At 36.2% G+C, this 24,900-nt stretch overlaps 1 protein-coding gene and 1 long non-coding RNA gene across 2 annotated transcripts; both read left to right on the forward strand.

Annotated features, from left to right (window-relative positions):
* Positions 1 to 8,243: 8,243 nt before the first annotated feature.
* LOC135768422 (uncharacterized) lies at positions 8,244 to 11,229 on the forward strand. Its single transcript, XR_010542169.2, has 5 exons — positions 8,244 to 8,658; positions 9,630 to 9,755; positions 9,974 to 10,062; positions 10,145 to 10,214; positions 10,383 to 11,229. It is a non-coding gene; the product is annotated as an uncharacterized lncRNA (long non-coding RNA).
* Positions 11,230 to 11,843: 614 nt separating this feature from the next.
* LOC135768934 (uncharacterized) lies at positions 11,844 to 21,599 on the forward strand. The gene is made up of 2 exons (XM_065278295.2): positions 11,844 to 12,235; positions 19,600 to 21,599. The coding sequence occupies exons 1-2, from the start codon at positions 12,148 to 12,150 to the stop codon at positions 21,069 to 21,071; spliced, it is 1,560 nt and encodes a 519-aa protein (XP_065134367.1). The 5' UTR covers positions 11,844 to 12,147; the 3' UTR covers positions 21,072 to 21,599.
* Positions 21,600 to 24,900: the final 3,301 nt, after the last annotated feature.

The following is a 24,900-nucleotide window of genomic DNA, read 5'->3' on the forward strand; positions in this document are numbered from 1 at the left end:
TTGTAGACTTCCAAAAAGCCTTTGATTCAATTTGGCATGAAGGCTTACTATCTAAACTTCTAGAATCAGGCATCGGGGGTAATGTATACAACATTATTAAAACAATGTACTCAAACAATCAATGTGCAATTAAAATTGGAAATAAACAAACAGAATTTTTTACTCAAGGAAGGGGGGTAAGACAGGGATGTCCACTATCACCCACCCTCTTCAATATTTACATTAATGAATTGGCAAAACTCCTAGAACAAAGCTCAGCACCTGGTCTCACACTACATGATTCAACCATCAAGTTTCTGCTATTTGCTGATGATCTGGTCTTGCTATCTCCAACTCAAGAGGGTCTACAGCAAAGCCTAGACATTTTGCATAAATTCTGTCACACCTGGGCCCTAAATATTAACACTAAGAAAACTAAAACTTTAACATTCCAGAAAAGACCAGGAAGTCAGAGGAAGACACAAAGAAATTTCACCCTTGGTGCCACCAAAATTGATCACGTTACAAGCTACACATACCTTGGGTTGAAAATAAGTGCAACTGGAAACCTAAAATTGGCCATGAATGAATTGAAAGAGAAAGCAAGAAGGGCCTTTTACACCATCAAAAAATCAATCCAAATTGAAATACCAATTAGAATCTGGCTCAAAATATTCCAATCAGTCGTAGAACCTATTGCACTTTATGGCAGTGAAGTGTGGGGTCCTCTCCTGAACCCTGAATTTAACAAATGGGACAAAAGCCCGATTGAAGCCTTACATGCTGAGTTCTGTAAGAGTATCCTCAGAGTACAGAGAAACACACCAAATAACGCATGCAGAGCAGAATTGGGCCAATATCCTCTGCTAATGCGCATCCAGAAACGAACCATCAAATTTTGGAAACATCTTAAAATGAGTGACCCCAACTCTTATCATTTTAAAGCCCTTAAAAACCATGAAATGAACATTGACAAAAGTCCACTACTTCAGATGATCCTAAATCTACAAAAACACACTAACACCACTGACACACACATCAACAAAATTCGGCCCAACCAAATTATAAAAGTACAAAAGGAGAATTACCTGACTTACTGGACTGAATCAACAAGAAAACAAAGTAAACTTGAATGTTATTTGACCCTAAATAGAAATTATACAACAGCAGAATATCTAAGCACAGTGAAAGACTCTAAATTAAGAAGAACAATGACAAGATACAGACTGAGCAATCACACTTTGACTATAGAGAAAGGAAGACATCGACAAAACTGGTTACCCAAAGAGAGCCGCATTTGCCCATACTGTAACCGAGGAGATATAGAGACAGAACAACACTTCCTCATCATCTGTCCTAATTATGAGGAAATCAGACAGAATTTCTACACAAAATTTGAAACAATGTGCACTGACTTCACAAAATTAAACAACAATGCACAACTTCAATATTTATTAGGAGAAAAACAAAATTGTATTTTACTAGCAGCACAATACATTGCTGCCTGCCATAAGAAAAGGGAGGAGTCGACCATTCAGTAATGCGCTTACATATATTCACATACTCTTGCACAACACATTGTTCATAGATTTCTATAATGTATTCTTTTTTTAGGGCCCGAGCACACCGGGGTGTGAGGACCCTATTGTTCTTCAAGGAGTTATTATTATTATTATTTTTCTCCGACTTCAGCGGGACTTTAGAGGGCCTAAACATACTCAAAAACTCATGAAATTTTGCACGGATGTCAAGAGTGATGAAAATTTACATGTGGTGTAGGCTTTGGAATTAGGCGTGGGAAAACGGCTCTATAGCGCCACCTACAAATTTTCAACGAAGCAGCCCTCGGACTGTGTTTAACGTACAATTACGAAATTCGGTACGCTTCTGTAGCATGACAAGACCTACAAAAAAGTCTCTTGGAGCGAAGCCGTAAACCAAACAGGAAGTCAGCTATTCTGAGTTATTTTTGTGATTTGGGCGCAGTTTTTGTCATTTCCAGGCGTCATACTTTAACTAACTCCTCCTACAGTTTTCGTCGGATCATCTTCATATTTGGCGAGTGTCATCTTAAGGCCTTTGTGATGCTAAATTGCGAAGGATTTGACTCTACATAAAAATTTGTGTCGGTTCTGGCCCGACAAAGTTTGATGTTTTCCGATGAAACAGGAAGTTGCTGAAACTCATGCATACAATGTCTGATCAGTCCCAAATTTCACATGATTGCTAAGAGTCCTGACCTGAACACATCTACATAACAATTTTCATTTATAGCCATAGCGCCACCAGCTGGCAACCTGAAGGAACATGTTTTAGCGCCACTTTCAAATATTCAATGCAACAGCCCTTGGACTGTGTTTAACTTACATGTACGAATTTCGGTATGCTCATGTATTATTACAAGCCCTACAAAAAAGTCTCTTGGAGCAACGCCCTACACCAAACAGGAAGTCAGCTATTTTGAATTATTTCTCAGATTTTGGCACAGTTTTCTCATTTCCAGCAGTCATACTTTAACTAACTCCTCCTACAGTTTTCGTCGGATCATCATCATATTTGGCGAGTCTCATCTTAACCCTCTGGGGTCTAAGGGGTTTTTAGGGCCCTGGGGAAGTTTTGACATGCACTGACATTTGTGCTTTTTTCAGTTGCTTAAAAACATATTAATGGCAAAAGTCTCATAACACTGTGTTCATCACAAACTGGGCTACAATATCATATAATCAACATGTATGTACATGTTTGTATTTTTGAGAGAAAAATGTTTATGCGTGGTTTTTGAAAAAGCAAAATTTTTAAGTCACTGATATAACTCCACAAAACTCATTCTTAACATGTTTCCCAAGACTTTCCAAACTGGATCTAGTAGTCTAGAGTTTTTTCTTCAAAATGATGTGAAAATCATATGGCCTACTCAATCACATAAAGCAAGATATTGATTTACAATTTCTAAGACACTTTTGCTTGAGAGAGGCTGTATGCATGGAGGCGGGAAAGCTCCTGAATAATCAGTGATTGACAGCTGAGAGACAAAAGAATTGAATAATGAGCCTTGTGGGGATGTTCAACAGGAATGTAACTACCTCTGTAGTAAAACCATGATAAGGTTTACTTTTCAATATAATGTAAATACACACACACACACACACATTATATATATATATATATATATATATATATATATATATATATATATATATATTTCTATTGAAATATTTTCTATTCATTTCACAAGTATAAGTTACCTTTTAAAATCCATGGTAGCCTAATCATGGTAAAGATACTGTTTGGCCATCGTAAAATGAACACACTTCAACACAGGGTTAGTGTTTGGTTGGCCAGCGAGAGGTTTACTTTTGTGCAGTAAAAAGCTCAAAAGAACAACTGCCTATCGTTGTCTGGACTCCTATTTGTGTTTTTGTAATCATTATAGTAGAAACACAACCAGGGACACGCGTGATAAACTTATCAATGTTTGTTTACAGCCGCCGCCATTACCTCACGTGTTGATCATAAAAAGCAGTGAATGTGTGCACATGCGAGTGATCCTGTGTTTAATAAACTTGCTGTGCGGAGATATGACGCAACTAAATAAGGATTGTACTGTTTGCAATCGCGTATTTTATAAGAATACCAAAAAGCGCGTCGAGTTTCCTGACTCGCGTGTTTGTTTATGTGCGTTCCCGTCGCCTCAGCTGTTTGATGGAAGACAAAGAAAACACTCGCGTCTGGAGAAACTGACACACATCCGCAAGTAAATAAGGATTTATATGTCGGACATCGATCCCGTCACACTGACGAAGCACACACACTCGCGTCTGTCTGGAGATTTAGGCGCGAGTATGTGATGTGTGCAATCGCATCTTTTATAATGATACCACAAAGCGCTTCAAATATGAGGTATTGTGTGTTTGTGTGTGCGTTTGGACGTCGATCGAGTCACACTCGCGTCTGGAGATAACTTTAGTTACAGTCACGAGTAAACAAGTAGATGTCATGTTTCCAGCACTCGGATTAAAACTCAACACAGCAGTGAATGGCTGGCTGCAGAGACGGAATGGAATGTCCATTGACTGTGGGGTTGACTAATGAATATGGATGATCTCTGCTCTTTTCTTCAATGGAGCGGGGCGTGGCTCATTATAGATAATGAAGCAACAGAAGAAAGACGGTACATCTCTCTCTTCTAATACAGTTAACAACGAATTACAATATTTGTTTTCGATTTCACTTACATCTTCCAAAAGCAGACATTCCAAGCATTATGTAGACATTTATCTTTTGTTTATATGACAAATATTCGTTAAGTTACAGTTCATTTTTCTGACGTGTTTCTGAAAGGACTTCACTGAGGGAGAGAGAACAAAACGCGCATCATGTTTATTTTCTTAATTTTGCGAAAAGCACAACATGCTGTTTTTATTGGGAGTGGACAGAAAAAAACTAGACAATTTAACGTTTTAAATGATGTATAAATCATATCTGTATGTCAAAAATCAGCAGAGTTATCTAAGTCTGTTTGGGGAGTGATCGAAAAATAAAGAGTTTGCGGCGCCCGCGCCGCAGCCGACCCCAGAGTGTTAAGGCCTTTGTGATGCTAAATTGCGAAGGATTTGATTCTATATTAAAATTTGTGTCGGTTCTGGCCCGACAAAGTTGGATATTTCGCTATGAAACAGGTTGCTGGAACTCAGGCATAGTGTCCGATCTGTCCTGACCTGAACACATCTACATGTCAATAGTCACTTATGGTTATAGCGCCACCAGCTGGCAACAGGAAGTGACATGTTTACACTGATTATGCAATGTCCGATCTGTCCCAAACTTCACATGATTAATAAGAGTCCTGGACTTGAACACATCTACATGTCAATAGTCACTTATGGTTATAGCGCCACCAGCTGGCAACAGGAAGTGACATGTTTACACTGATTATGCAATGTCCGATCTTTCCCTAACTTCACATGATTAATAAGAGTCCTGGACTGAACACATCTACATGTCAATAGTCGCTTATGGTTATAGCGCCACCAGCTGGCAACAGGAAGTGACATGTTTACACTGATTATGCAATGTCCGATCTTTCCCTAACTTCATATGATTAATAAGAGTCCTGGACTTAACACATCTACATGTCAATAGTCACTTATGGTCATAGCGCCACCAGCTGGCAACAGGAAGTGACATGTTTACACTGATTATGCAATGTCCGATCTTTCCCTAACTTCATATGATTAATAAGAGTCCTGAACTGAACACATCTTCATGTCAATAGTCACTTATAGTTATAGCGCCACCAGCTGGCAACAGGAAGTGACATGTTTACAATGATTATGCAATGTCTGATCTGTCCCAAACTTTACATAATTGACAAGAGTCCTGGACTGAACACATCTACATGCCAATAGTCACTTATGGCCATAGCGCCACCTGCTGGCAACAAGAAGTAACATGTTTTACACTGATTATTCAAAGTCAGATCTGCCCTACATTTTACATGATCAATAAGAGTCCTGGACTGAACACATCTACGTGCCAATATTTACATGTAGTCACTCATACTCTCATACACTTTTAAATGGTTCACCTATGTTTACATGCTTAAATGCCTATTTACTACTGTTCCCTTTAATTCTTATGCCACGGCGTGGCGGTGTCATGTGTGCGAGGGCCCTTCCATCACTGCTTGCAGTTTTAATTTTTTTTTAGTTTTTATTTGTATATAGGTTTTTTTTTTTTTTTTTTTTTCATGTATATCATTTGTTTTCATGTTCTATATTCACTGTTAATGCTTTGGCAATACATTGTAACACTTGTCATGCCAATAAAGCAAATTGAAATTGAATTGAGAGAGAGAGAGAGAGAGAGGTAAGATTGGTGCCCACGTCGAGAAAACTTAATAGAAGACTAAGAACGTGTTAAGGACTAAAGTATGTCACTCATTTAATTACAGTATGTTAACTGGATAACACTGGATATAACTCATTGTATAGTTTAATAAAATAATGTATTTTAAATACACAAATCAAACGATGATCGGTCGATACTCATCTTTGATAGATTAATACTATTCCACCATCTGATCTTTAAATTATTTGCAATTTTTATTTGTCTCTAGTAAATCATAAACTAGTAATACATAAGAATAGCTATACTCCAAGTAGCATTAAAAGCAAAGGGAAAACTGTTGACCATTAGATTCAGGCATAATAATTTTTTTTATTGTGCCACCCTAAGATTTGTGCTGGCCCCTTTGTGCCCCCCATGAAAACAATCCTGGGGGCGCCACTGCCTTTCACTCACTCCCTAACCAGTACCACCCAATAACAGAACTCTGATATTGGGTGACTCAGTTATCAGAAACATTAGCAACAGGGACTCAACTACGACTGCTGCCTTCCATAAGCAACTGTTTCTGATGTAAACAGGGAACTTCAAAACATTCTGATGAAACATAAGACTGTAAATCGAGTTTTCATCCATGTGGGGAAGAATGCAGGGACGTGCACAGGGGGGTTTCTCAGGTTGCCGGGCAACTGCCCATATGCCCGTCTCGACTCAAGTTGCCCTTCCGAGGTGGAAAAAAATAAATTGTACTTTTACTTCGTTTACACTATGCAGCGTTCCTTCGTTACTGTATTTAAATTAATTACGAAATTTGTATTTTATTTTTAAATTGCTATCTTGTGTTTCTGGCGCATTCGAGAATTAATGACTCGTTTGAGTCGATTCCTTACAAAGTGTTGAAAATAAATGAGTCTTTTGAGTCGATTCTTTACAAAGAGAATGGGCCAAACGTTTTAAATTGGTTCGCGAATCAGTTTGAATGAATTGTTCAGATCGCTGCAAAAACGGAATCGTCCGAAGCTGTTTTACTCGTAACCTATGTAGAAACACGCAGAATATAACCAGTTTTGGGTGACGTGGAAATGAATGTACCAATCTTTTAACTAAAAGCAAAACTTCACACATGTACCCGCCATAACATACACGCGACCTGTTCGTCCATCGTCAGACACAGTTAAACGTGTGCAACCTCCAGAAACACTGAAGCACAGATTGAAGAAAATCCATCGATGATTGACGTGCTGTATACTGTACTGTATGATGTAAGTGATTCTCACAAAACACACGTGACATGACAACGTAAGAAAACATGAGTTTTGTCTAAAATCATTTTTATGTAAGTGTAAACTGTCAATGTCCTCAGACCATCTGAGGAGATTTCTAACTTTATACATATGCAAAACTGTTGTCAGCTTACTTGTCTGATATTTCAGATATAAGTTACATCAACATTGAGACTAGAGTTAATTTGTTAATTTGAAATGCTTGTCTATTCTCTGTTTGTATTCTTTTTTCTGTACTGTTTGTGTACGTTGCAGTTTTACACATACTGTAGAAGTGCCCTTCATAAGTATTCTTCTGTTTGTTGTGGAGTCAAGAAATGTCTAAACATTAAAAGATGAACATGAGACAAAAGTACAGAATCTGTCACATTATTTTTTTTTAATGGTCACTGAGCTGTGTCCTGATTGTTTACACATGAAAACCATAAAATGTGTAGGATCAGTTTGATTCACTTATGTGCATTTGTGTACAACACACATAAGTCAGCATTTAATGCTGTTGTTCTTGTTGTTAAAGCATGTATGTGTTGAAACATAAACAAAGGTTAATAAAATGTGACATTCTAAACTTCTGACATACTGATATTTATCTTACCAATTTCTGGTCTCCACAGCAAACAGAAAAATCTTGTCTTTACCTCTTGCTGATGTGAAGTTAACTCTGTCAGTCCCTCATCATGACCAGGCTGTGGATGCTCAGGCTCGCGAATTCAGGCTCGCGAATTCCAAGAATCCGTGGACCAATCACGGCTAGCTAATTGGCCGACTCTTCTTCCTCGTTTTTTACACGAAGCAGCATATAAGTGATCTTATTAGTGCCCCTGCTGTTGGCTGTTCATATTGTGTTATTAGACTTTTTTGCCGACAAATATTACAAATCTGTCCCTGCGTGAGCTGTAAAAGGGTCTATCAAGTTATGTTAGTTCATGCATTAACTAAACAGATAGGCTACAACCTCATTGTAAAGTGTTATCGATAATTTAGACAACCCACCCTTTGCGGTGGACACAAATAGAGAGGGGTGCACAGCTTTCACATCGCCTTTAATGTAAGTAATAAAAGTCACTATTACCTAAAGCGACTAGAAGTGAGAAAAAGAACAACAATACTATTTATCAAAATAAGGAGAAAATAATATAAGCTGACACACAAAGTTTTAACAGTTTTTAGAAACACATACGTTGTTATTAAGTTTTTTAATTAAGGCCGTTTGTCAGAACCGTACTGAGAATGTTGAAAATAATCAATCATAGTCATGATCAGATTAGAGAAAAACAGGACATGACAACAACTTAAGCACATTTTCTTTCATACGGTTGAACTCGCGCTTCAAGCCCCGCCAACTAGATCCAGCGAGGCGGAGCTTGGCTGTGCAGCGAGCGAGCTCCCTCTCGTGCATTTCTTGTCTTGGAATGCTTCCTCAAACAATATTATGAAGCTGCAGACTCGGAGCCTGCAGCTACAGACCCCCGCCCAGAGAGCCGCATTCTCAGACCCCTCGTTTTTCGAGACGGCGATCAAATTGGATCGGATAAACATTTGAAGAAACGTGAGTATCGTTAATGTTATTAAGCGAATTATACTCATTCGAATTCTTTTTTTAATCAAACTACTTTAGCTAATCGATAACCCAACATATAAGTTATACATTTAATATTTGTAAAGATAGATTGTAAACAAATTCGAGCCGTTAATGTATGTTTTTTTCGCCTTTTTTCCCCGAAAACATTTATAGCTAAATAACATAGCTAGCTAACGTTAGCTTTTAACCTTGGACTTTTTGTAGACAAGCCATTGTAAAAATTTGATTAAAATTTGTTGACATTAAAGTAGACTAATTAAATACATTAAGGGGCGATTTCCCGGACTAGGATTACTAGTCCTAGACTAAAATAAATATAAGAGCTGCCCAAACTGAAAACAACTTATGTCTTAAAATACATCAGTGGCCATTGCTTGGCCTCAAAATGTACACAAGTAATGTTTTTAATAAGGCATGTTTGATCAAACTAGTTATATTTTCTAATTAAACTAAGGCCTAGTCCTGATATAAACTAATCCCTGTTCGGGAAACCACCCCAAAGTGTGTTAATATCAAAGAATGTCATCATTAATAATTTAATCAGATTTACCATTTGACCTTTTTTTAATTACCGGGCCTTTTCTCCTTAAACTTTAATTAATTAACTTAAACTTATATAAATTAATTAATGCAGGAAAAATGATTTTACTTTATATAATTTATGTAGACTACTTAAATGAGCTCTTAAAAAAGTAAGTATTAAAATGAATCAATATCAATTTAACTGTGATATTAAGTTGTTGCCAGCCATTAACAAAATACAATTGACTAATAATCAAAGGTACTATGCCTTCACTATTTATTAACCAGCCTATGATATTAACATGTCAGCTAGAATGTGTCATTTGGCCTTTTGTTTGGGTTCCTTGTATGGACTCTGTGGAGTGGTCTTAAAATTAGAATTTGAGTTTGACTCTCTCTCTCTCTTTTTTTTAAAGATGGATATAACAATTCAAACGGGGGACTCACTTCCAGAAATTCCAAAATGTCACAAATGCTGCAGTGATTTTGACTACCATCAAAGTGGTTCCCCCTAAAGCCATGTGTGCCTGTCTACATGGACAGTGAGCAGCAGTAAAATTGCTATTCTTTTTCAATGCCTCAAAGCTCTGCTTTATAAATCAAAAACTCAACTGAACTTCAAGAATGAAGTGGAGTTTATTTGTAGTTTTCTTTTTTCCTGAAGTAGGCCCAACATGTTTGTCAATTGGATTGTTTCTATTATTGTCATATATGCAATGTTTTTATATTAATTAATTGATGTATTTGTTTATATGGACAGGCCATTATTCATGGCCTATGTGAAATGCAGGCATTATCCTGGCAGGAAGCTGAGCAGGTGTTCCTCAGTGGCCCTTCTTATCACTCGAGGTATGCTTGTAATTTGTATTTGCAAAAAATAGTATTTTTATTACACAACATTTTTGACAATGGCCTTCATGTTTTATTTTAGTGAAGTCAAGGAATTTGACAGAGCAGTTTCCAAAAGACAGAAAAAGAAGGAAAAAAATCACCTGCAGGAAGTAATTATTTTACCTTATGAATTTACATTATTTTACATTTATTCATTTAGCAGACGCTTTTATCCAAAGTGACTTATAAATGAGGAGTTATTTTTAATGCAATTGAAAATGAAAAGTAAAGTCACTAACACAATTCTTTCTTTTTTGTTTGCTTTCTCCTGTTTACAGCAAGATGATGTTTAGGTGATTGTTTAATAAAGTACAGAATTGTTTATTATTAGTGTTTTGTCTATTCTTATTTAAGTTTAGCTTCGGATTCAAAATATCAAAAAACAGGTTTTGTAATGTTAGCATGATGTTAATGACCATTACAGGTTGAACTGAACGAAAAAAATAGAATTTTAATTAAAAAAAACAACAACATTGTAGCAATATAATATTACATATTTTTCTAAAGATAGTTCAATCTGTAATTGTATCCCTTCCATCAGTAATTTTCTTTTAATTACACCCACGCTCAAAAAAATAACTACTGGGTAAATTGTTAGTCAGAGAACACAATTCGTTTTTTGGCACATGCATTAAGCCGGGAACGCAAATATTTATTTGGATAACTTTAAATAAAACGAGACTAATATTGAATATAGAATATAGAATATTGCATCCTATTGTTTTCAATGCCATTTGGATAAGGGTGTTATACGGTCTTCCAAACAGCAGGGGGCGCTGTCTCAAAAAACGAGGGGTCTGAGAATGCGGGTCTCTTGGCGGGGGTCTGTAGGTGCAGGCTCCGAGTCTGCAGCTTCTTCATACTACTCTCCTCAAAAGGCGAGAAGGCGCCAATTTGGATCTTTCTGACGCAGCCAGTGTGTTTCGAGCCTGGTGTCTTCAGCCACGTGTAAATGCTTCGGTGTGCACTCCGTCTTCGATTATTTTATTGGTTTGTCAACAGAAGACAGGATTTCTTAATACGCTAACCGTTAGCAGTGAGATGAAGTTGAAAATCTGACACGGACTCACTGTTGTCTCTGGAGCAGGGATCCATTGTCCGGACAGCCTCATAAACATCACCTGACTCATACAGTTGTGTACTTTGAGGTAATGTACAGCACGTTTAATACCAATATTATTCAATGTTTTTACTCATGTATTATGAACCAGTGTACTGTGGAGATCGAGGACTAAAAACAGAAGATGTGCGCTATTCAGACAACTTTAAAATTACCTCAGAACTGCATCTGTATTTATCACTTCTTATTTTAGTTCTTACATAACATTTATCTACTAACGTTAGGGTAGAGCAGGGTTATAAAGTAAGGCTCTTTGGGTGATTCCCCTCCATTTTCCAGGCCTTGACTACTACAGAAGCCACACTTGCATTTTACCTCAATGACTACATCAAGTCAAGTAAGTTTTGATGATAAACTTGGATAAATATATTTGATCTATGGTATTATAGTTTAACTAGCAAATACCAAAATGTGTTTATACAGTAGTTAGCCAATTAATCAGTTACCATAATGTAAGCGACCACTATTATAATAACTATAATAATGTTTATTATAAGTTTTTTTAGTGAAAGACTTGAAGTTCTACTTATAATTAAATCATTCAAGACATCATTTTTAGCATTTGTATAACTTGCATGCATGTCTGCTTATGACCAAACAATATGTTTATTTATGTTTGTATATGATATAGTTTATATACATTTTCCAAATGTTCAAAAAATTCCCAGCGTACACAGATTAAAAATAAATAACATAGCATAATAAAAATGTGTTTTTGTAATCTGGGTGGTAAATAAGACAATCAATACTTCAGTTTTTTTGGTGACTTTACTGCCTCTTTTTCATCTCTAGTTCACACACATAAAGTGAAAGTGATTGAGACCTTCAGTGAAGCTTCTCTTACAACAATCCACCAATAAATGCTGGAGTCAAACACACAGAGAAATCACTCCATGTGTGACAACTGAAATCTTCATGACATAATGTTGATGCTGGTGAAAGAGGAGCTTGAGAAGATGACAGATCCACAACCATGCAGAATAAAGGATGAAGAGACTGAGGAACAAATAGGTTGGTGTCTATTTTTCAATCTTCATCTTTGAGTGTTAAGGAATAATCATAAAAACATTGAGAAACATGAGGGGAAAATTAACTAAAATCCATGAGATGATAACTTTCTGCATCTATAATAGATTCAGTAGAATTAGATTGAAACATCAGGTAAAGAGTTTTATCCAAAGCAACCTTCAGTGGATTGAATCATTGTATGCATGTATATTTTTGCAGCTTGATATGAACAGTTCCTTCGAATAAAAAAAAAGTTTAAATTTGGTTTGACCTTATTACAAATGTACTTAACTTGACTATCAAATTGTAAATATTTATCTAGGATGATCCCTAAATATTTCACTTCACTCACTACTTCAGTGATTTCATCCTTAATCCTGACCTCAAATACTTCATGATCAGGCCTTTTAGATGGGATAGCTCAAGCCATTCCGAGATGCCTGGTAAAACCTGGGTCAGGTGCTCGCCTGCCAGGCTGGGTGTTTTAGTGGACATATAGATGACAGTGCCATCAGCATACATCTAGCAGTTGACACCTGGGCAGCAGCTCGGCAGGTCATTAATAGGGATGCTCCGATCGATCGGCCGATGATGCTTGCTATGTTTCTCAATGAATTATGGTGAAATTCCGCTACATCCAAAAGCCAGGGGGCGCTCTCGTGCAGAAACTCAAAATGCGCTGTAGACGAAGAACAATACACACGCAGCTGTGATGACACGCAGCTCCATGAAATGGCTTAAGGATATATTTATATTGCTGTTCTTCAAACCGTTTCAGGTATTTTCATGATAATAAAGAATATGTTTAATAATTATGTTTGACGAGTGTTGCTTTTTCAAATGCATGTTATAAACGATTTAAACTAACAGTGATTTCAGATCGATAAGGACTTACTGATCAAAAGCCGTAGTACATGAAATACCTGTAATAAGATCGGCTGTCCGATTCAGAATAGTGATCGGCCACGTATTATTAGTGGAGATCGGCATTGATCGGAGCATCCCTAGTCATTAATGTACGTTGTGAAAATTAATGGACCAAGCACAGATCCTTGTGGCACACCCATGCTGTTTGTAAGCAAACTGGACTAAATTATTAAGTAAAACATTGTGGTTAACAGTATCAAAGGCCTTTTTCAAATCAAAAAACACTGCCCCTACAACATGTCCTTTATTCAGAGAAGTTTTGATCTTTTCAACCAAATAATAATTGCTGATTCTGTGGAGTATTTCTCTCTGAATTCAAACTGTTGTGGATAAAGCAGTTGGTTATACTCCAAGTGCTCCTTTAATTGCTCAGCTATAATCTTCTCTAGAATTTTTGAAACTACAGCAGGGCTCGACATAAGGGACTGCCCGGTTGCCCAGGGCCAGTGGGAGAGAAGCTTGGGCCAGTATATCATATTGTCACTTGCCCGATCGGGCCAGTGCTTCACCATCAGTCACAAAAATATATTTTCTGTCTGCGGTCGCTTTTCTGTATGTACTCTTACGCAATGTTACCATTGAGACGCATTTTAAGCGGCGCAAACGTAAACTTCTTAGCAATATCATAAGTTTATCTTACCTTATTGGTTGTTGTGGTGACTGTTGCGTGTTTTGCGTGATACTCAGCTGGTAGTAGTAAGTTAGAGCAAAGATACGTTAAGATGGCGGAGGCGCCGGCGCCCTCCGATTATAAGGCCAAAAGTAAACTTTTTTTTAGCATCTCGGAAGCATACATTTACTTAAATAAAACACGACGAAAGAAACGATGCAATGTTTCGACCAGTTTTCCGTCGATTTCCAGGTATAGCAGACAAGTCGGGATCCTTTTTCGTTAGGACTAGCAACTACCGCAAACAAAACGTCAAAGCCGATGAGAAAAGTCTGATAATGCTTCATCTGGTCTACTGAACTTAATGGCGAGACGTATGAAGGATGAGAATATCCAGCGCATCGAGAGACATATCAACACAGCATTTCACCTCATCAAGAATGAACAGCCATTCGAACGATGTTTTAACTTGCTTAAAAAAATTAAAACCGAGTTTATGTGGGATCTCAGTAACACACAGATATTGCATGTCGGAGGTAAGAAATATTTGGTTTAACGTCTTTACTAATAGTTAACTCTTTCCCCACCAATGATGAGTTAAAGGCAATCTATATTTCCGCTATTACCCACTAGGTGGCGCGCTTACCCAACTTATAAAACACTGGAGCATTCACTGATATTATCTGATCTCTAACAAACGTCCTTAAAACCCACCCATATATGAGAGGTGATGAATAAAAATGAAGATGGGATGAAACTGTATTTTGTTTGAAAGCAGAGGGATCAGCCTTAAACTTTAGTGAATGAAAATCATATAAAATGCTGCCGCTGGCTGGCAACTTAAAAAAAAATCTGCTGCCGTTAAAGAAATAAGTCCACTAAATGCTCCACTATTAGTTAAAATGGATAGAACTGCATGGAAATATATGCAGTAATGTTATATATTTTCTAGGGATGCACCGATACTGGTATCGGGTATCGGCCTCGATACCACATTTTCTAAAGTACTCATACTCGTTAAAAGTCCCCCGATACCTGGAATCGATACCACGGTCTGAGAAATGTCTATATTTGAGCGGCGTGTAAGGGGTTAATGCCTCTCGTGTTGTCCAAAGAGGCAGAGTTTACAACAAACTGGAAAACTAGTCCTTTGTTTTTTTGTTAAATTATATGACTAAAGCTGTTACCTGTAAATTTAAATCATGTTTTTTTATTAAGTACTCGGTACTTAATAAATACAAAAAAGTGGTATCGGTGCATCCCTAATATTTTCCATACTTCTGTTTGTTTCCATCACACTATGATTTTGACCTAAATATTTATAAATCTAGATTCACAGACACTATCATTGAGGTTCTCTGGAAAGAGATGCTAAGTGAGATTAAGGCAATCCACTTTATTAGCATGCAGGCAGAAACAAAAACAACACTGTATAAAATGTAATAACACTGTTTTAATAATATGGGTTAGTTAACGTTCATGCAACAAGATTTCTTTTATGAATTATCTTTTGTCCAGTTTTATGCTGAAATATCTGAGAACATAGCCATGAAAGGCTAATGATGAATACAATGCGTAAAATTATATTTGACTTTTGAAATATTTTTTTTAATATCATGAGAAGTTATTTTACAAATTGTACAACAGAGGGGCTCCCAAATATTTAGTGAGAATCTTGGCCTTTTGGTATGCCCATCAGTCAATGTATGTGAAATGGGGTAACTCTATGTCTGCCTCATTTAATGTAAGTAATGGAGTTAGGCAGGGGAGTATCTTATCTCCCTTTCTTTTTAATATTTATATGGATGATTTATCAAAATTGTTAAACAACTGTGGAACAGGCTGTATGGTAGGGGGCATCATTATAAACCATCTCATGTACGCAGATGACTTGGTCATTCTGTGTCCATATAGTGCTGGCCTTCAACAGCTACTAAGGGTATGTTCTCAATATGGTTCAGACTTTGATATTACTTTTAACACTAAGAAGAGTAATATAATGATTGTTAGAAGCAGGGAGGACAATAATCTCTCATTTCCTACTTTTTATTTGTCTGGTACTTTACTTAAAGTGTGTGATGAAGTTAAATACTTGGGACATTATATAACTGATGACCTGTCTGATGATAGGGACATTCATAGACAGTATTGTATGTTGTATGCCCAAGCTAATATGCTGAATCGCAAGTTCAGTATGTGTTCACTATCTGTGAAGACCAAACTTTTTAAAGCTTTTTGTACTCCGATGTACACAGCCCATTTGTGGCGGCGTTATAAAAAAGCAGTATGCAGAAACTCAATGTGGCATACAATGATGGTTTGAGGCTGCTCCTTAAAATGCCACGATGGGGCAGTGCGAGTCATATGTGCGTAAGTGCAAATGTTTTTACATGTTCTGCTGTACTTAGGATTCTCATGTACATGTGTATGTGTAGATTAGCAGAGTCAGATAACAGCATCATTGCAACACTAGTGAACCCTGCATTGAGTGCAGTTAGGTTCACTTCGAGATTGTGGAACCATTGGCGTTTTAGTTTATATGTGAATATTTGAACACCTTTTTCCATGTTTGTTTGTTTGTTTGTTTGGTTGTTGTTGTTGTTGTTGTTGTTTTTGTGTATTTTGGAATTTTGACTGCTGTAGTCACTATTCTTTATTGTATGTGCTGTATCTTGTATTTTGGTGTGTTTATATAGTGCTATGGACCATTTATTTTAATGTTGTCCTGAATAAAGAATATGATGATGCTGATGAATATGTGACCTTTTTTTGTAGGGCCAGTGAAAATTTTGGCAGGGCAAGTGAAAACCTGATCCACTGGCCCAATCGGGCCAGTAGAATTTTTTTTACGTTGAGCCCTGTACAGAGAGGATAGCAATAGGCCTATAGTTACTTGCTAAAACCTTATCTCCTGATTTATAAACTGGAGTAATCATTGCAGTTTTCCAGCTTTCTGGGAATCTGTTTGTTTGGATTGATAAATTGACTAAATATCTAATGGGCTCTAATAGACAACTCTGGTGTTTCTTGATAAATGTAATATTTAAGTTTTGGTTATCCTTTGCCATGGATTAACACATGTTTACAATCAATTTTGTCCTGGTATACTTCTTTTATGTAGGAGTTTTTGTGATCCTTGTCAATTCATCACAAGGTGGCTCAATAGATTTAAAATGACTTGCTAATTCTTTTACAGACTCAATAAAAAATATTAAAACCATTTGCAATGAACTCATTACTGTTACGCCGCATTCACACGGGGCGTAAGCGTTGACGCTTCCCATTCACTTTTAATGGGTGACGTCAAGCGTTGGTGAACTGAATTGTGGATCCGTCGGCGCTGCGTCAGTGCCGTTGCTCGCGGCAGAAGTTGAACATTTCTCAACTTTTCAAGCGGCAACGCGTGCGTCAGCCAATCATATCGCCTTATGCAAATACAGTCGTGGCCAAAAATATTAGCATCCTTGGTAAATATGATCAAATAAGGCTGTGAAAATTCATCTGCATTGTTAATCCTTTTGATTTTTCATTAAAAAAAATCACAAAAATGTATTCTTTTATTGGATAATAAGAATTTAAAATGGGGGTAAATATGATTATGAAATAAATGTTTTTCTCTAATACACATTGTCCAAAATTATTAGCACCCTTTTATTCAATACTTTTTAAAACCTCCATTTGCCAGTTTAACAGGTCTAAATTTTCTCCTATAATGCCTGATGAGGTAAGAAATCACCTAACAAGAGATCAGAGACCATTCCTTCATCCAGAATCACTCCAGACCTTTTAGATTCCCAGCTACATGTTGTTGCTTCTCCTCTTCAGTTCACTCCTCTCATTTTCTGTGGGGTTCAGGTCAGAAGAGTAGAATGGCTTTAGCAGAAGCTTGGTTTTGAGCTCAGTGACCCATTTTTGTGTTGTTTTTGAGGTTTGTGTTTTGGTTATTGTACAGTTAGAGGATCCAAACATGGCCCATTATAAGAATTCTAACAGAGTCAGTCACTTACGGATTTTTTATCTGTTGGTATTTGATAGAATCCATGATGCCATGTATTTTAACAAGATGTCCAGAACCTCCAGCAGAAATATAGGCCCACAAAATCAAAAACACAGCAGTATATTTCATTGTACACATGGGGTACTTTTTTTCTCTGTGTTTACCAAACCCATCTTGAGTGTTTGCTGCTAAAAGCTCATTTTTTAGTTTCATCTGACCATAGAAGCCATTGCCATTTAAAGTTCCAGTCATGACTGATAACTGAATATGCTTTAGTTTGTTTTTGAATGAGCTAGGAGAATTTTTCTTGTAACCCTCCCAAACAACATGTGTTGATGTAGGTTCTGTTTGACAATTTTTTAAAAGGTTTTCTGAACCAGAGGCTCAACAATTTTCTGCAATTCTTCAGCTGTGACCCTAGGAGAGTCTTTAGCTACTCAAACTCTCCTTCTCACCGCACATTAGGACGATATAGGCATAGGTCCTCTTTCAGGCAGTTTTGTAACATTTTCTGATGGTTGGAAATTCTTAATTATTGCCCTGATGATGGAAATGGTCATTTTCACTGCTCTTTTCTTAAAGCCACTTCACCAATTTGTGAAGATCAATTATCTTTTGCTGCACATCAGAAATATATTCTTTGGTTTTTCTCATTGTGATGGATGATTAAGGGAATCTAGGCTTTGTTTCCCCTCCTCTTTATATTTCTGTGAAACAGAAGCCAGAGCTGAATGATTTTGTGTTTACAATCATGCTGGAGTTCTGAAAATTGTGAGAATGAATGGGAATATACTTCAGAGATATTTTACAAATAAGAATTTCTAGGGGTGCTAATAATTGTGTCCAACGAGTATTTGAGAAAAACATTAATTTCATAATGATATTTCCCCTCCATTTTAAATTCCTATTATGCAATGAAAGGATACATTTTTGTGAATTTTTTAAATAAAAAATCAAAAGGATTAACAATGCAGATGAATTTTTTACAGCCTTATTTGATCATATTTACCAAGGGTGCTAATATTTTTGGCCACGACTGTAACCTAGGCAGAGCCAGCCAATTACGTTTATGGAAGACCGGAGCTTGTGTTGCGGCCACAGTGATTGCCCTCTTCAATAAGTTTATAAAAATATTTTTCCTTGGCTTTTTGCAGCTCGGACACAACTTTATTCCTTAGGCTAGTGTAAAAAAGATAGTCAGTGTTGGTTTAAACATTAAAGACCTTTTAAGAGTAAGGTCTCGCTCCTTGATGAGCTGAAGGTTGTCACTGTTAAACCATAGGAGAGACTTTCTCCTAGGTTTACTTTACATATCGGTCGATCTCTACTATGCACTTTCTTCCAGCCAACGATGAAATCATTATGTACAATTCGCAACAATTAATATTTTCTTAATATTTGTTTTTAGTAATGTGGCTAAAGCCCCCTAAAAATGGCCAAACAATGCCAATAGTGATCAACACTACAAATGTTTGTCATTTTATACAGTATTGCCAAAATTATTCACAGCTATTTTCACTCAAATATTCAGGTGCATAAACTCAGATTATTTAGGCCTAAGATTAATTACTTCAAAACAGAAATGCAAAACCAGTCCTAACTGAAAGAAAACAAGTTGACAAAAAGATAGAATCCAATGTTTGGTAATATTGGAAACACCAGAAGTTTTATAGGGTTTTGAACACAGCACAAGAGTTAAACTACAAGAGCAGAAATTAACCATACAAATGACATAATGTACTTCACATTAAAAATAACATGGATACATGACATCTCAAATGTGTTTTGTCACTCTGGTTTATCAATATGAACTATTTACTGTCTTCATTTTAGATATGATGGAAGTGAAAGAGGAGAGTCAAGCTGAAGTGGATGAGAAACATCAGATTCTAAAACTAAACCATAATGTTTCACAGAAAGAAACTCTGAAGACAGAAGATATAAAGTGTGAAAAGAGTTTCAGTGAAGATGAACGCCCTGCAGATCACAAGAGGACTCACAGTGAGGAGAAACCTTTAACATGTCAACAGTGTGGAAAGAGTTATTCCCGTAAATCAAACCTAAACAGGCACATGAAAACTCACGGGGGAGAAAAGTCATACGCATGCCATCATTGTAACAAGATTTTCTTATATGAAAATAAACTTAAGAGACACATGAGGTTTCACCCTGGAGAGAAACCTTACACTTGTCAACAGTGTGGAAAGAGTTATACCCGTAAAGCTACCCTTAACCGGCACATGACAGCTCACAGGGGGGAAAAGCCACATGCATGCCAGCGTTGTGACAAGAGTTTCTCATTTAAAAATCATCTTAAGAAACACATGATAACTCACAGTGAAAAGAAACCTCATGCATGTCTTCAGTGTGAAAAGAGTTTCATAGATAAACGTGGACTTGAGACTCACATGAGAAGTCACACTGGAGAGAAACCTTACATATGCTCTCAGTGTGAAAAGTGTTTTGCAAGCAAAGACAATCTTAGATCACACATGACAGTTCACACTGAAGTAAAACCGTTCACTTGTCAACACTGTGGAAAGAGTTTCAGAACAAAAGCTCACCTTAAAATACATGTAAGGATTCACACTGGAGAGAAACCATACGTGTGTCAACCGTGTGGAATGAGCTTCACATTTCAAGCAAGCTTTTACCAGCACGTGAGAACTCACAATGGGGAAAAGCCACATGCGTGCCATCATTGTGAAAAAAGTTTTGTATATAAAAATCAACTTGAGATACACATGAGGTCTCACACTGGAGAGCAACCATATGTGTGCCATCAGTGTGGAAAGAGTTTAACAACTGCAACTGCCCTTAAAACACATTTGAGAATTCACACCGGAGAGAAACCTTACACGTGCCATCACTGTGACAAGAGTTTCACAGAAAAAAGTTACCTTAAGATACACATTAGACTTCACACTGGAGAGAAACCATACACTTGTCAACAATGTGGTAAGAGTTCTACAACTGCAGCTAAGCTTAACAAACATTTGAGAACTCACACCGGAGAGAAACCTTACACGTGCCATCACTGTGACAAGAGTTTCCCAGATACAAGTCGACTTAAGATGCACATGATGATTCACACTGGAGAGAAACCACATGTGTGCCATCACTGTGGAAAGAGTTTTATAACTACAGCTGTCCTTAAAAGACATTTGGGAATTCACACCGGAGAGAAACCACATGTGTGCCATCAGTGTGGAAAGGGTTTTACAACTACAACTGTGCTTAAAACACATTTGAGAATTCACACCAGAGAGAAACCTTACACGTTTCATGAGAAATCATTACCTTAATGAACACCTAAGAATTCACAATGTCTGTTCTTGTGTTCTTGTGAAACGTCATCAGTCGCGGCCCAAGTACTGTTCCAATTCCAAGTTCACATCAAGTCAAGTTCACATAACATCTCAGGATGTGTTCTTGATCTGCTCATTTGTTTGAGGATGCTTCAGAATGTGACTTGTGCGGACTTAAGACAGCCAAGTTTTCCAGAATGCATTTCACGTCAACGGCAGTGTAGCTTAAAGTCAATATTCGAAATATTTCTCTTTCTGTGTCATAAAATGTGGTCTTTTAGTCGAGAATGTAGATGAATAAACTTCAAATCTGTTGTCAGTTAGTAAAGATTAAAATGTAAATTTTCTCTGACAATTTTGGATATGTGAGTTTAAGTTGATCAGCGGGTTGTCAGTGCCGTGTACACCGCCAAGGGCAGCCTTATTTTGGCAAGTCCTTCTGAAATGTGCTGGTGGCTCAGTGCAGCTGCTTTGCCCTTCAGTGTCTGATGGTCAAACATGAAATATTCCCTTTGGATATGTCTAACTGGCATTTTTCTGTCTCTTTATTATTCATATAAAGTCTGTTATTTGTTATTATTGTTTTTAACTGATGTAAAAGTTACATTGATGTTAAAGCTATAGAATCTTAACACTGAATCACTGCCTTTGTACTTTAACTAGATTTATTTTCTTGTGTTTACTTCATGTTGTACAAAACTTTTGTACTTTTTTAATAAATGGTTGTGTTTTACATCATATATTTCATTTTGTAATAAATGCATTAATCAGACTGTGTGTTGCATTAACCACATATTTCATTTAAATATTGATTTAAGATTGGATTTATATGAAATAATTTTAACTCTGTACAAGCACAAATAACAATGCTAAATTTAATCTTCATTATAATGTGGATCTACCATGTGAAATCGTGAAATTGAGTATTAACATTACTTTTTGTATAGATAACATTGAATTTTCAGTAATGAATAATTGACAAGAGGCCGTTCAATTTGTCGAAAATAATCCACACACAAGGTGGTAATGCATTCTCCCAACTTTACACTTACATTCCCTTAACATTCTCATAACATTTTGATATTGCTCCCCTAACCTTTTTGTTGTGATATGCCTGAATGCAAATAATCTAAATAATTATGTGTTAAAAAGTGTTTATTATTCAGAGAACATGAACTGGAGCTTGTTTTTATTAAAAAAACATCAGCATTACCTTTTGTATAGATAACATTGCCAATTGAATAAGATTTTTTTTTCTTGAATTAAGTGTTTTATGAAAAAGGTAAACTTATTTCATTGGCAGATTTTTTAGCTTGTTTTAAGCACAAATTTACTTAAAGTTTATATATTTTTTTAAAAAACTAGGCTTATTTTCTTAGGACATTTTGCTCATCAAGAGAAAAGCAACTTAATTTAAGAATTTTTTGATATTTTTACTGCAAACAAGACAAAATCACTAAGTAGGAAAGTCATTTTTTGAAGTTCAAGTGAAAGATTAAAAAGTCTGAAACAGAAGTCGAATGTTTTACTGACATTCAATGTTTTAATGTCTCTTCTTTCATCTCTATTTCACACCCATAGAGTGTAAGTGATTGAGATCTTCAGTGAAGCTCTTCCTACAACAATCCACCAATAAATGCTGGAGTCAAACACACAGAGAAATCACTCCATGTGTGACAACTGAAATCTTCATGACATAATGTTGATGCTGGTGAAAGAGGACCTTGAGAAGATGACAGATCCACAACCATGCAGAATAAAGGATGAAGATACTGAGGAACAAATAGGTTGGTGTTAGAAACACAAGGAGAAGATAAAATAAAATCCATGAGATGATAACTTTCTGCATCTATAATAGATTCAGTAGAATTAGATTGAAGCATCAGGTAAAGAGTTTTATCCAAAGCAACCTTCAGTGAATTGAATGACTGTGATCTACATGCAATGCTCTACTACAGTTAAACCTCATGTTGTGTTCACGTCATTATAGAGAAAATTGTCTTTTAGCCAAAAATACTAGTTAATGTTATTTCATCAAACTGAAATTTGTTCATAAAGACTATAACAATCTCGCTTATTCAAATTTGACGCTTTTTAACCTCCTAAGACCTGAGTTTTGGTTTGTCTTTTTCCAGATTTCGGGGTTAGGAAGAACCAGTAAATATAATAACCAAATATTTTCTTTGAACATAAGCAGTGTAATTGTCCATGTTTGTGTACAACAGGTTCCAGTTACACAGAATTAAGTATTACACTGTAAAAAAATTCCGTAGAAATTACAATGGTATTGCAGCTGGGTTGCCGGTAATTTACCGTAGATTTAAATTTTTGTTATTTACTGGCAAGAGTTTGTTCAAAGTTAAATAAATTTTAAATATTAACAAGTCTTTATCTTTACATAATTAAACTATACAATAACAGCCTCATGCAAAGCATTCTGGGAACCAGAAATCATCATCAACCTTTTTCTGTTTTTGCTTCAGATTTTGTTTCCCAGAATCTTTTGCTTGATGTTGTTTTTTTAGTTTTACTCTGTAAAGACAAAGACTGTAAATGTTTAATGTTCATTTAACTTTGAACAAACTCTTGCCGGTAAATAACATATATGTAAATCTACGGTAAATTACCGGCAACCCAGCTGCAATTTCTACGGAATTTTTTTACAGTGTATGGTGCAAACATAAAAAATTGATGTCCACATATGTGGACACCCAGGTCTTAGGAATATAAATATGTTTTCCACCTTGTTCCACTTGAGGTGTTTCTGATCATAAATGACCGGCCTACAGAAAATAGTTTATAATCAGGGTCTTCTAATGTCTCAGACAGAAGAGAGAAAAGGAAGAGATGCACATTGTGTGCCACAAAAGATGTCTAAACAAGCACTGTCTGTTTTAAATGCAAAGCGCCCATTAACAAGGCACATGAAATAGGCTATTGTCATTCATGTGCATACGTTCAGTAAATGCATTAGATACATGCTTTATTTACATGAGTTCACACAAAGTTGATGTCATTTTGGTTTAACGACTCAGATTTGATAATGACTCTGTCCCATAGTGTACAGAATAAAAGCAATTTAAAGCAAACTTCCTGGTTAAACATTAAAGTAGACTATAGACAGGGTGATTTTCTAAAGATTTTTTTTTGGGGTGGCTCATGTAGTAAACATGCTTTTTTGGTGTTTTGAGTATTATTAGCAAAACGTGCTGCGTCCCAAACCGCCTACTTCCATACTATATTATATGTAAAAAGCACTACTTTGCCTACTATATAGTATGGTAATAAATTTAGTTTTTAGTTTAGTTTTTTAAATTTTACTATTAGGAAATAGTAAATTTCCGCGAGAGTCACTCGGCTGCTTGTTCTCCAGACAGCATCAAGCTTCTCATGCTAAAACATTGACCCCAGAGGATCTTATGAAAACTTTACATTATTTTACTCAAAGTCAACGAAAATCGAGCGGGACCAAAACATTTTTCAGCTGATCGCTGTGAACATGTAAAGAGACGACGTCAAATATAACCGCAGCAATGTGTTCTTAATATAACAAAGTAAGTGTTTTGGTTAATGCCATTAATGTTTATTTTTTAATCATTGTATACCACTAGTCAACTAAATAAATATAAAATGGTAAAGATGAATGCACATTTATACATTGATTTAATAGATTAATAGCATTTTGAAATAAAAAACTGTCATGGATTTATTGCATTTTGTGGAAAAAATAATTAGTTTTTATAATAAATCTTTGAAAGTCAAGTTATGGATTTGAATTTCTTATGTTTTTATAACCTAAAGATGCTATGTGAAAGTTTGTAACAGA

Source organism: Paramisgurnus dabryanus, chromosome 3 (assembly GCF_030506205.2).
Source record: "Paramisgurnus dabryanus chromosome 3, PD_genome_1.1, whole genome shotgun sequence".
NCBI lineage: Eukaryota > Metazoa > Chordata > Actinopteri > Cypriniformes > Cobitidae > Paramisgurnus > Paramisgurnus dabryanus.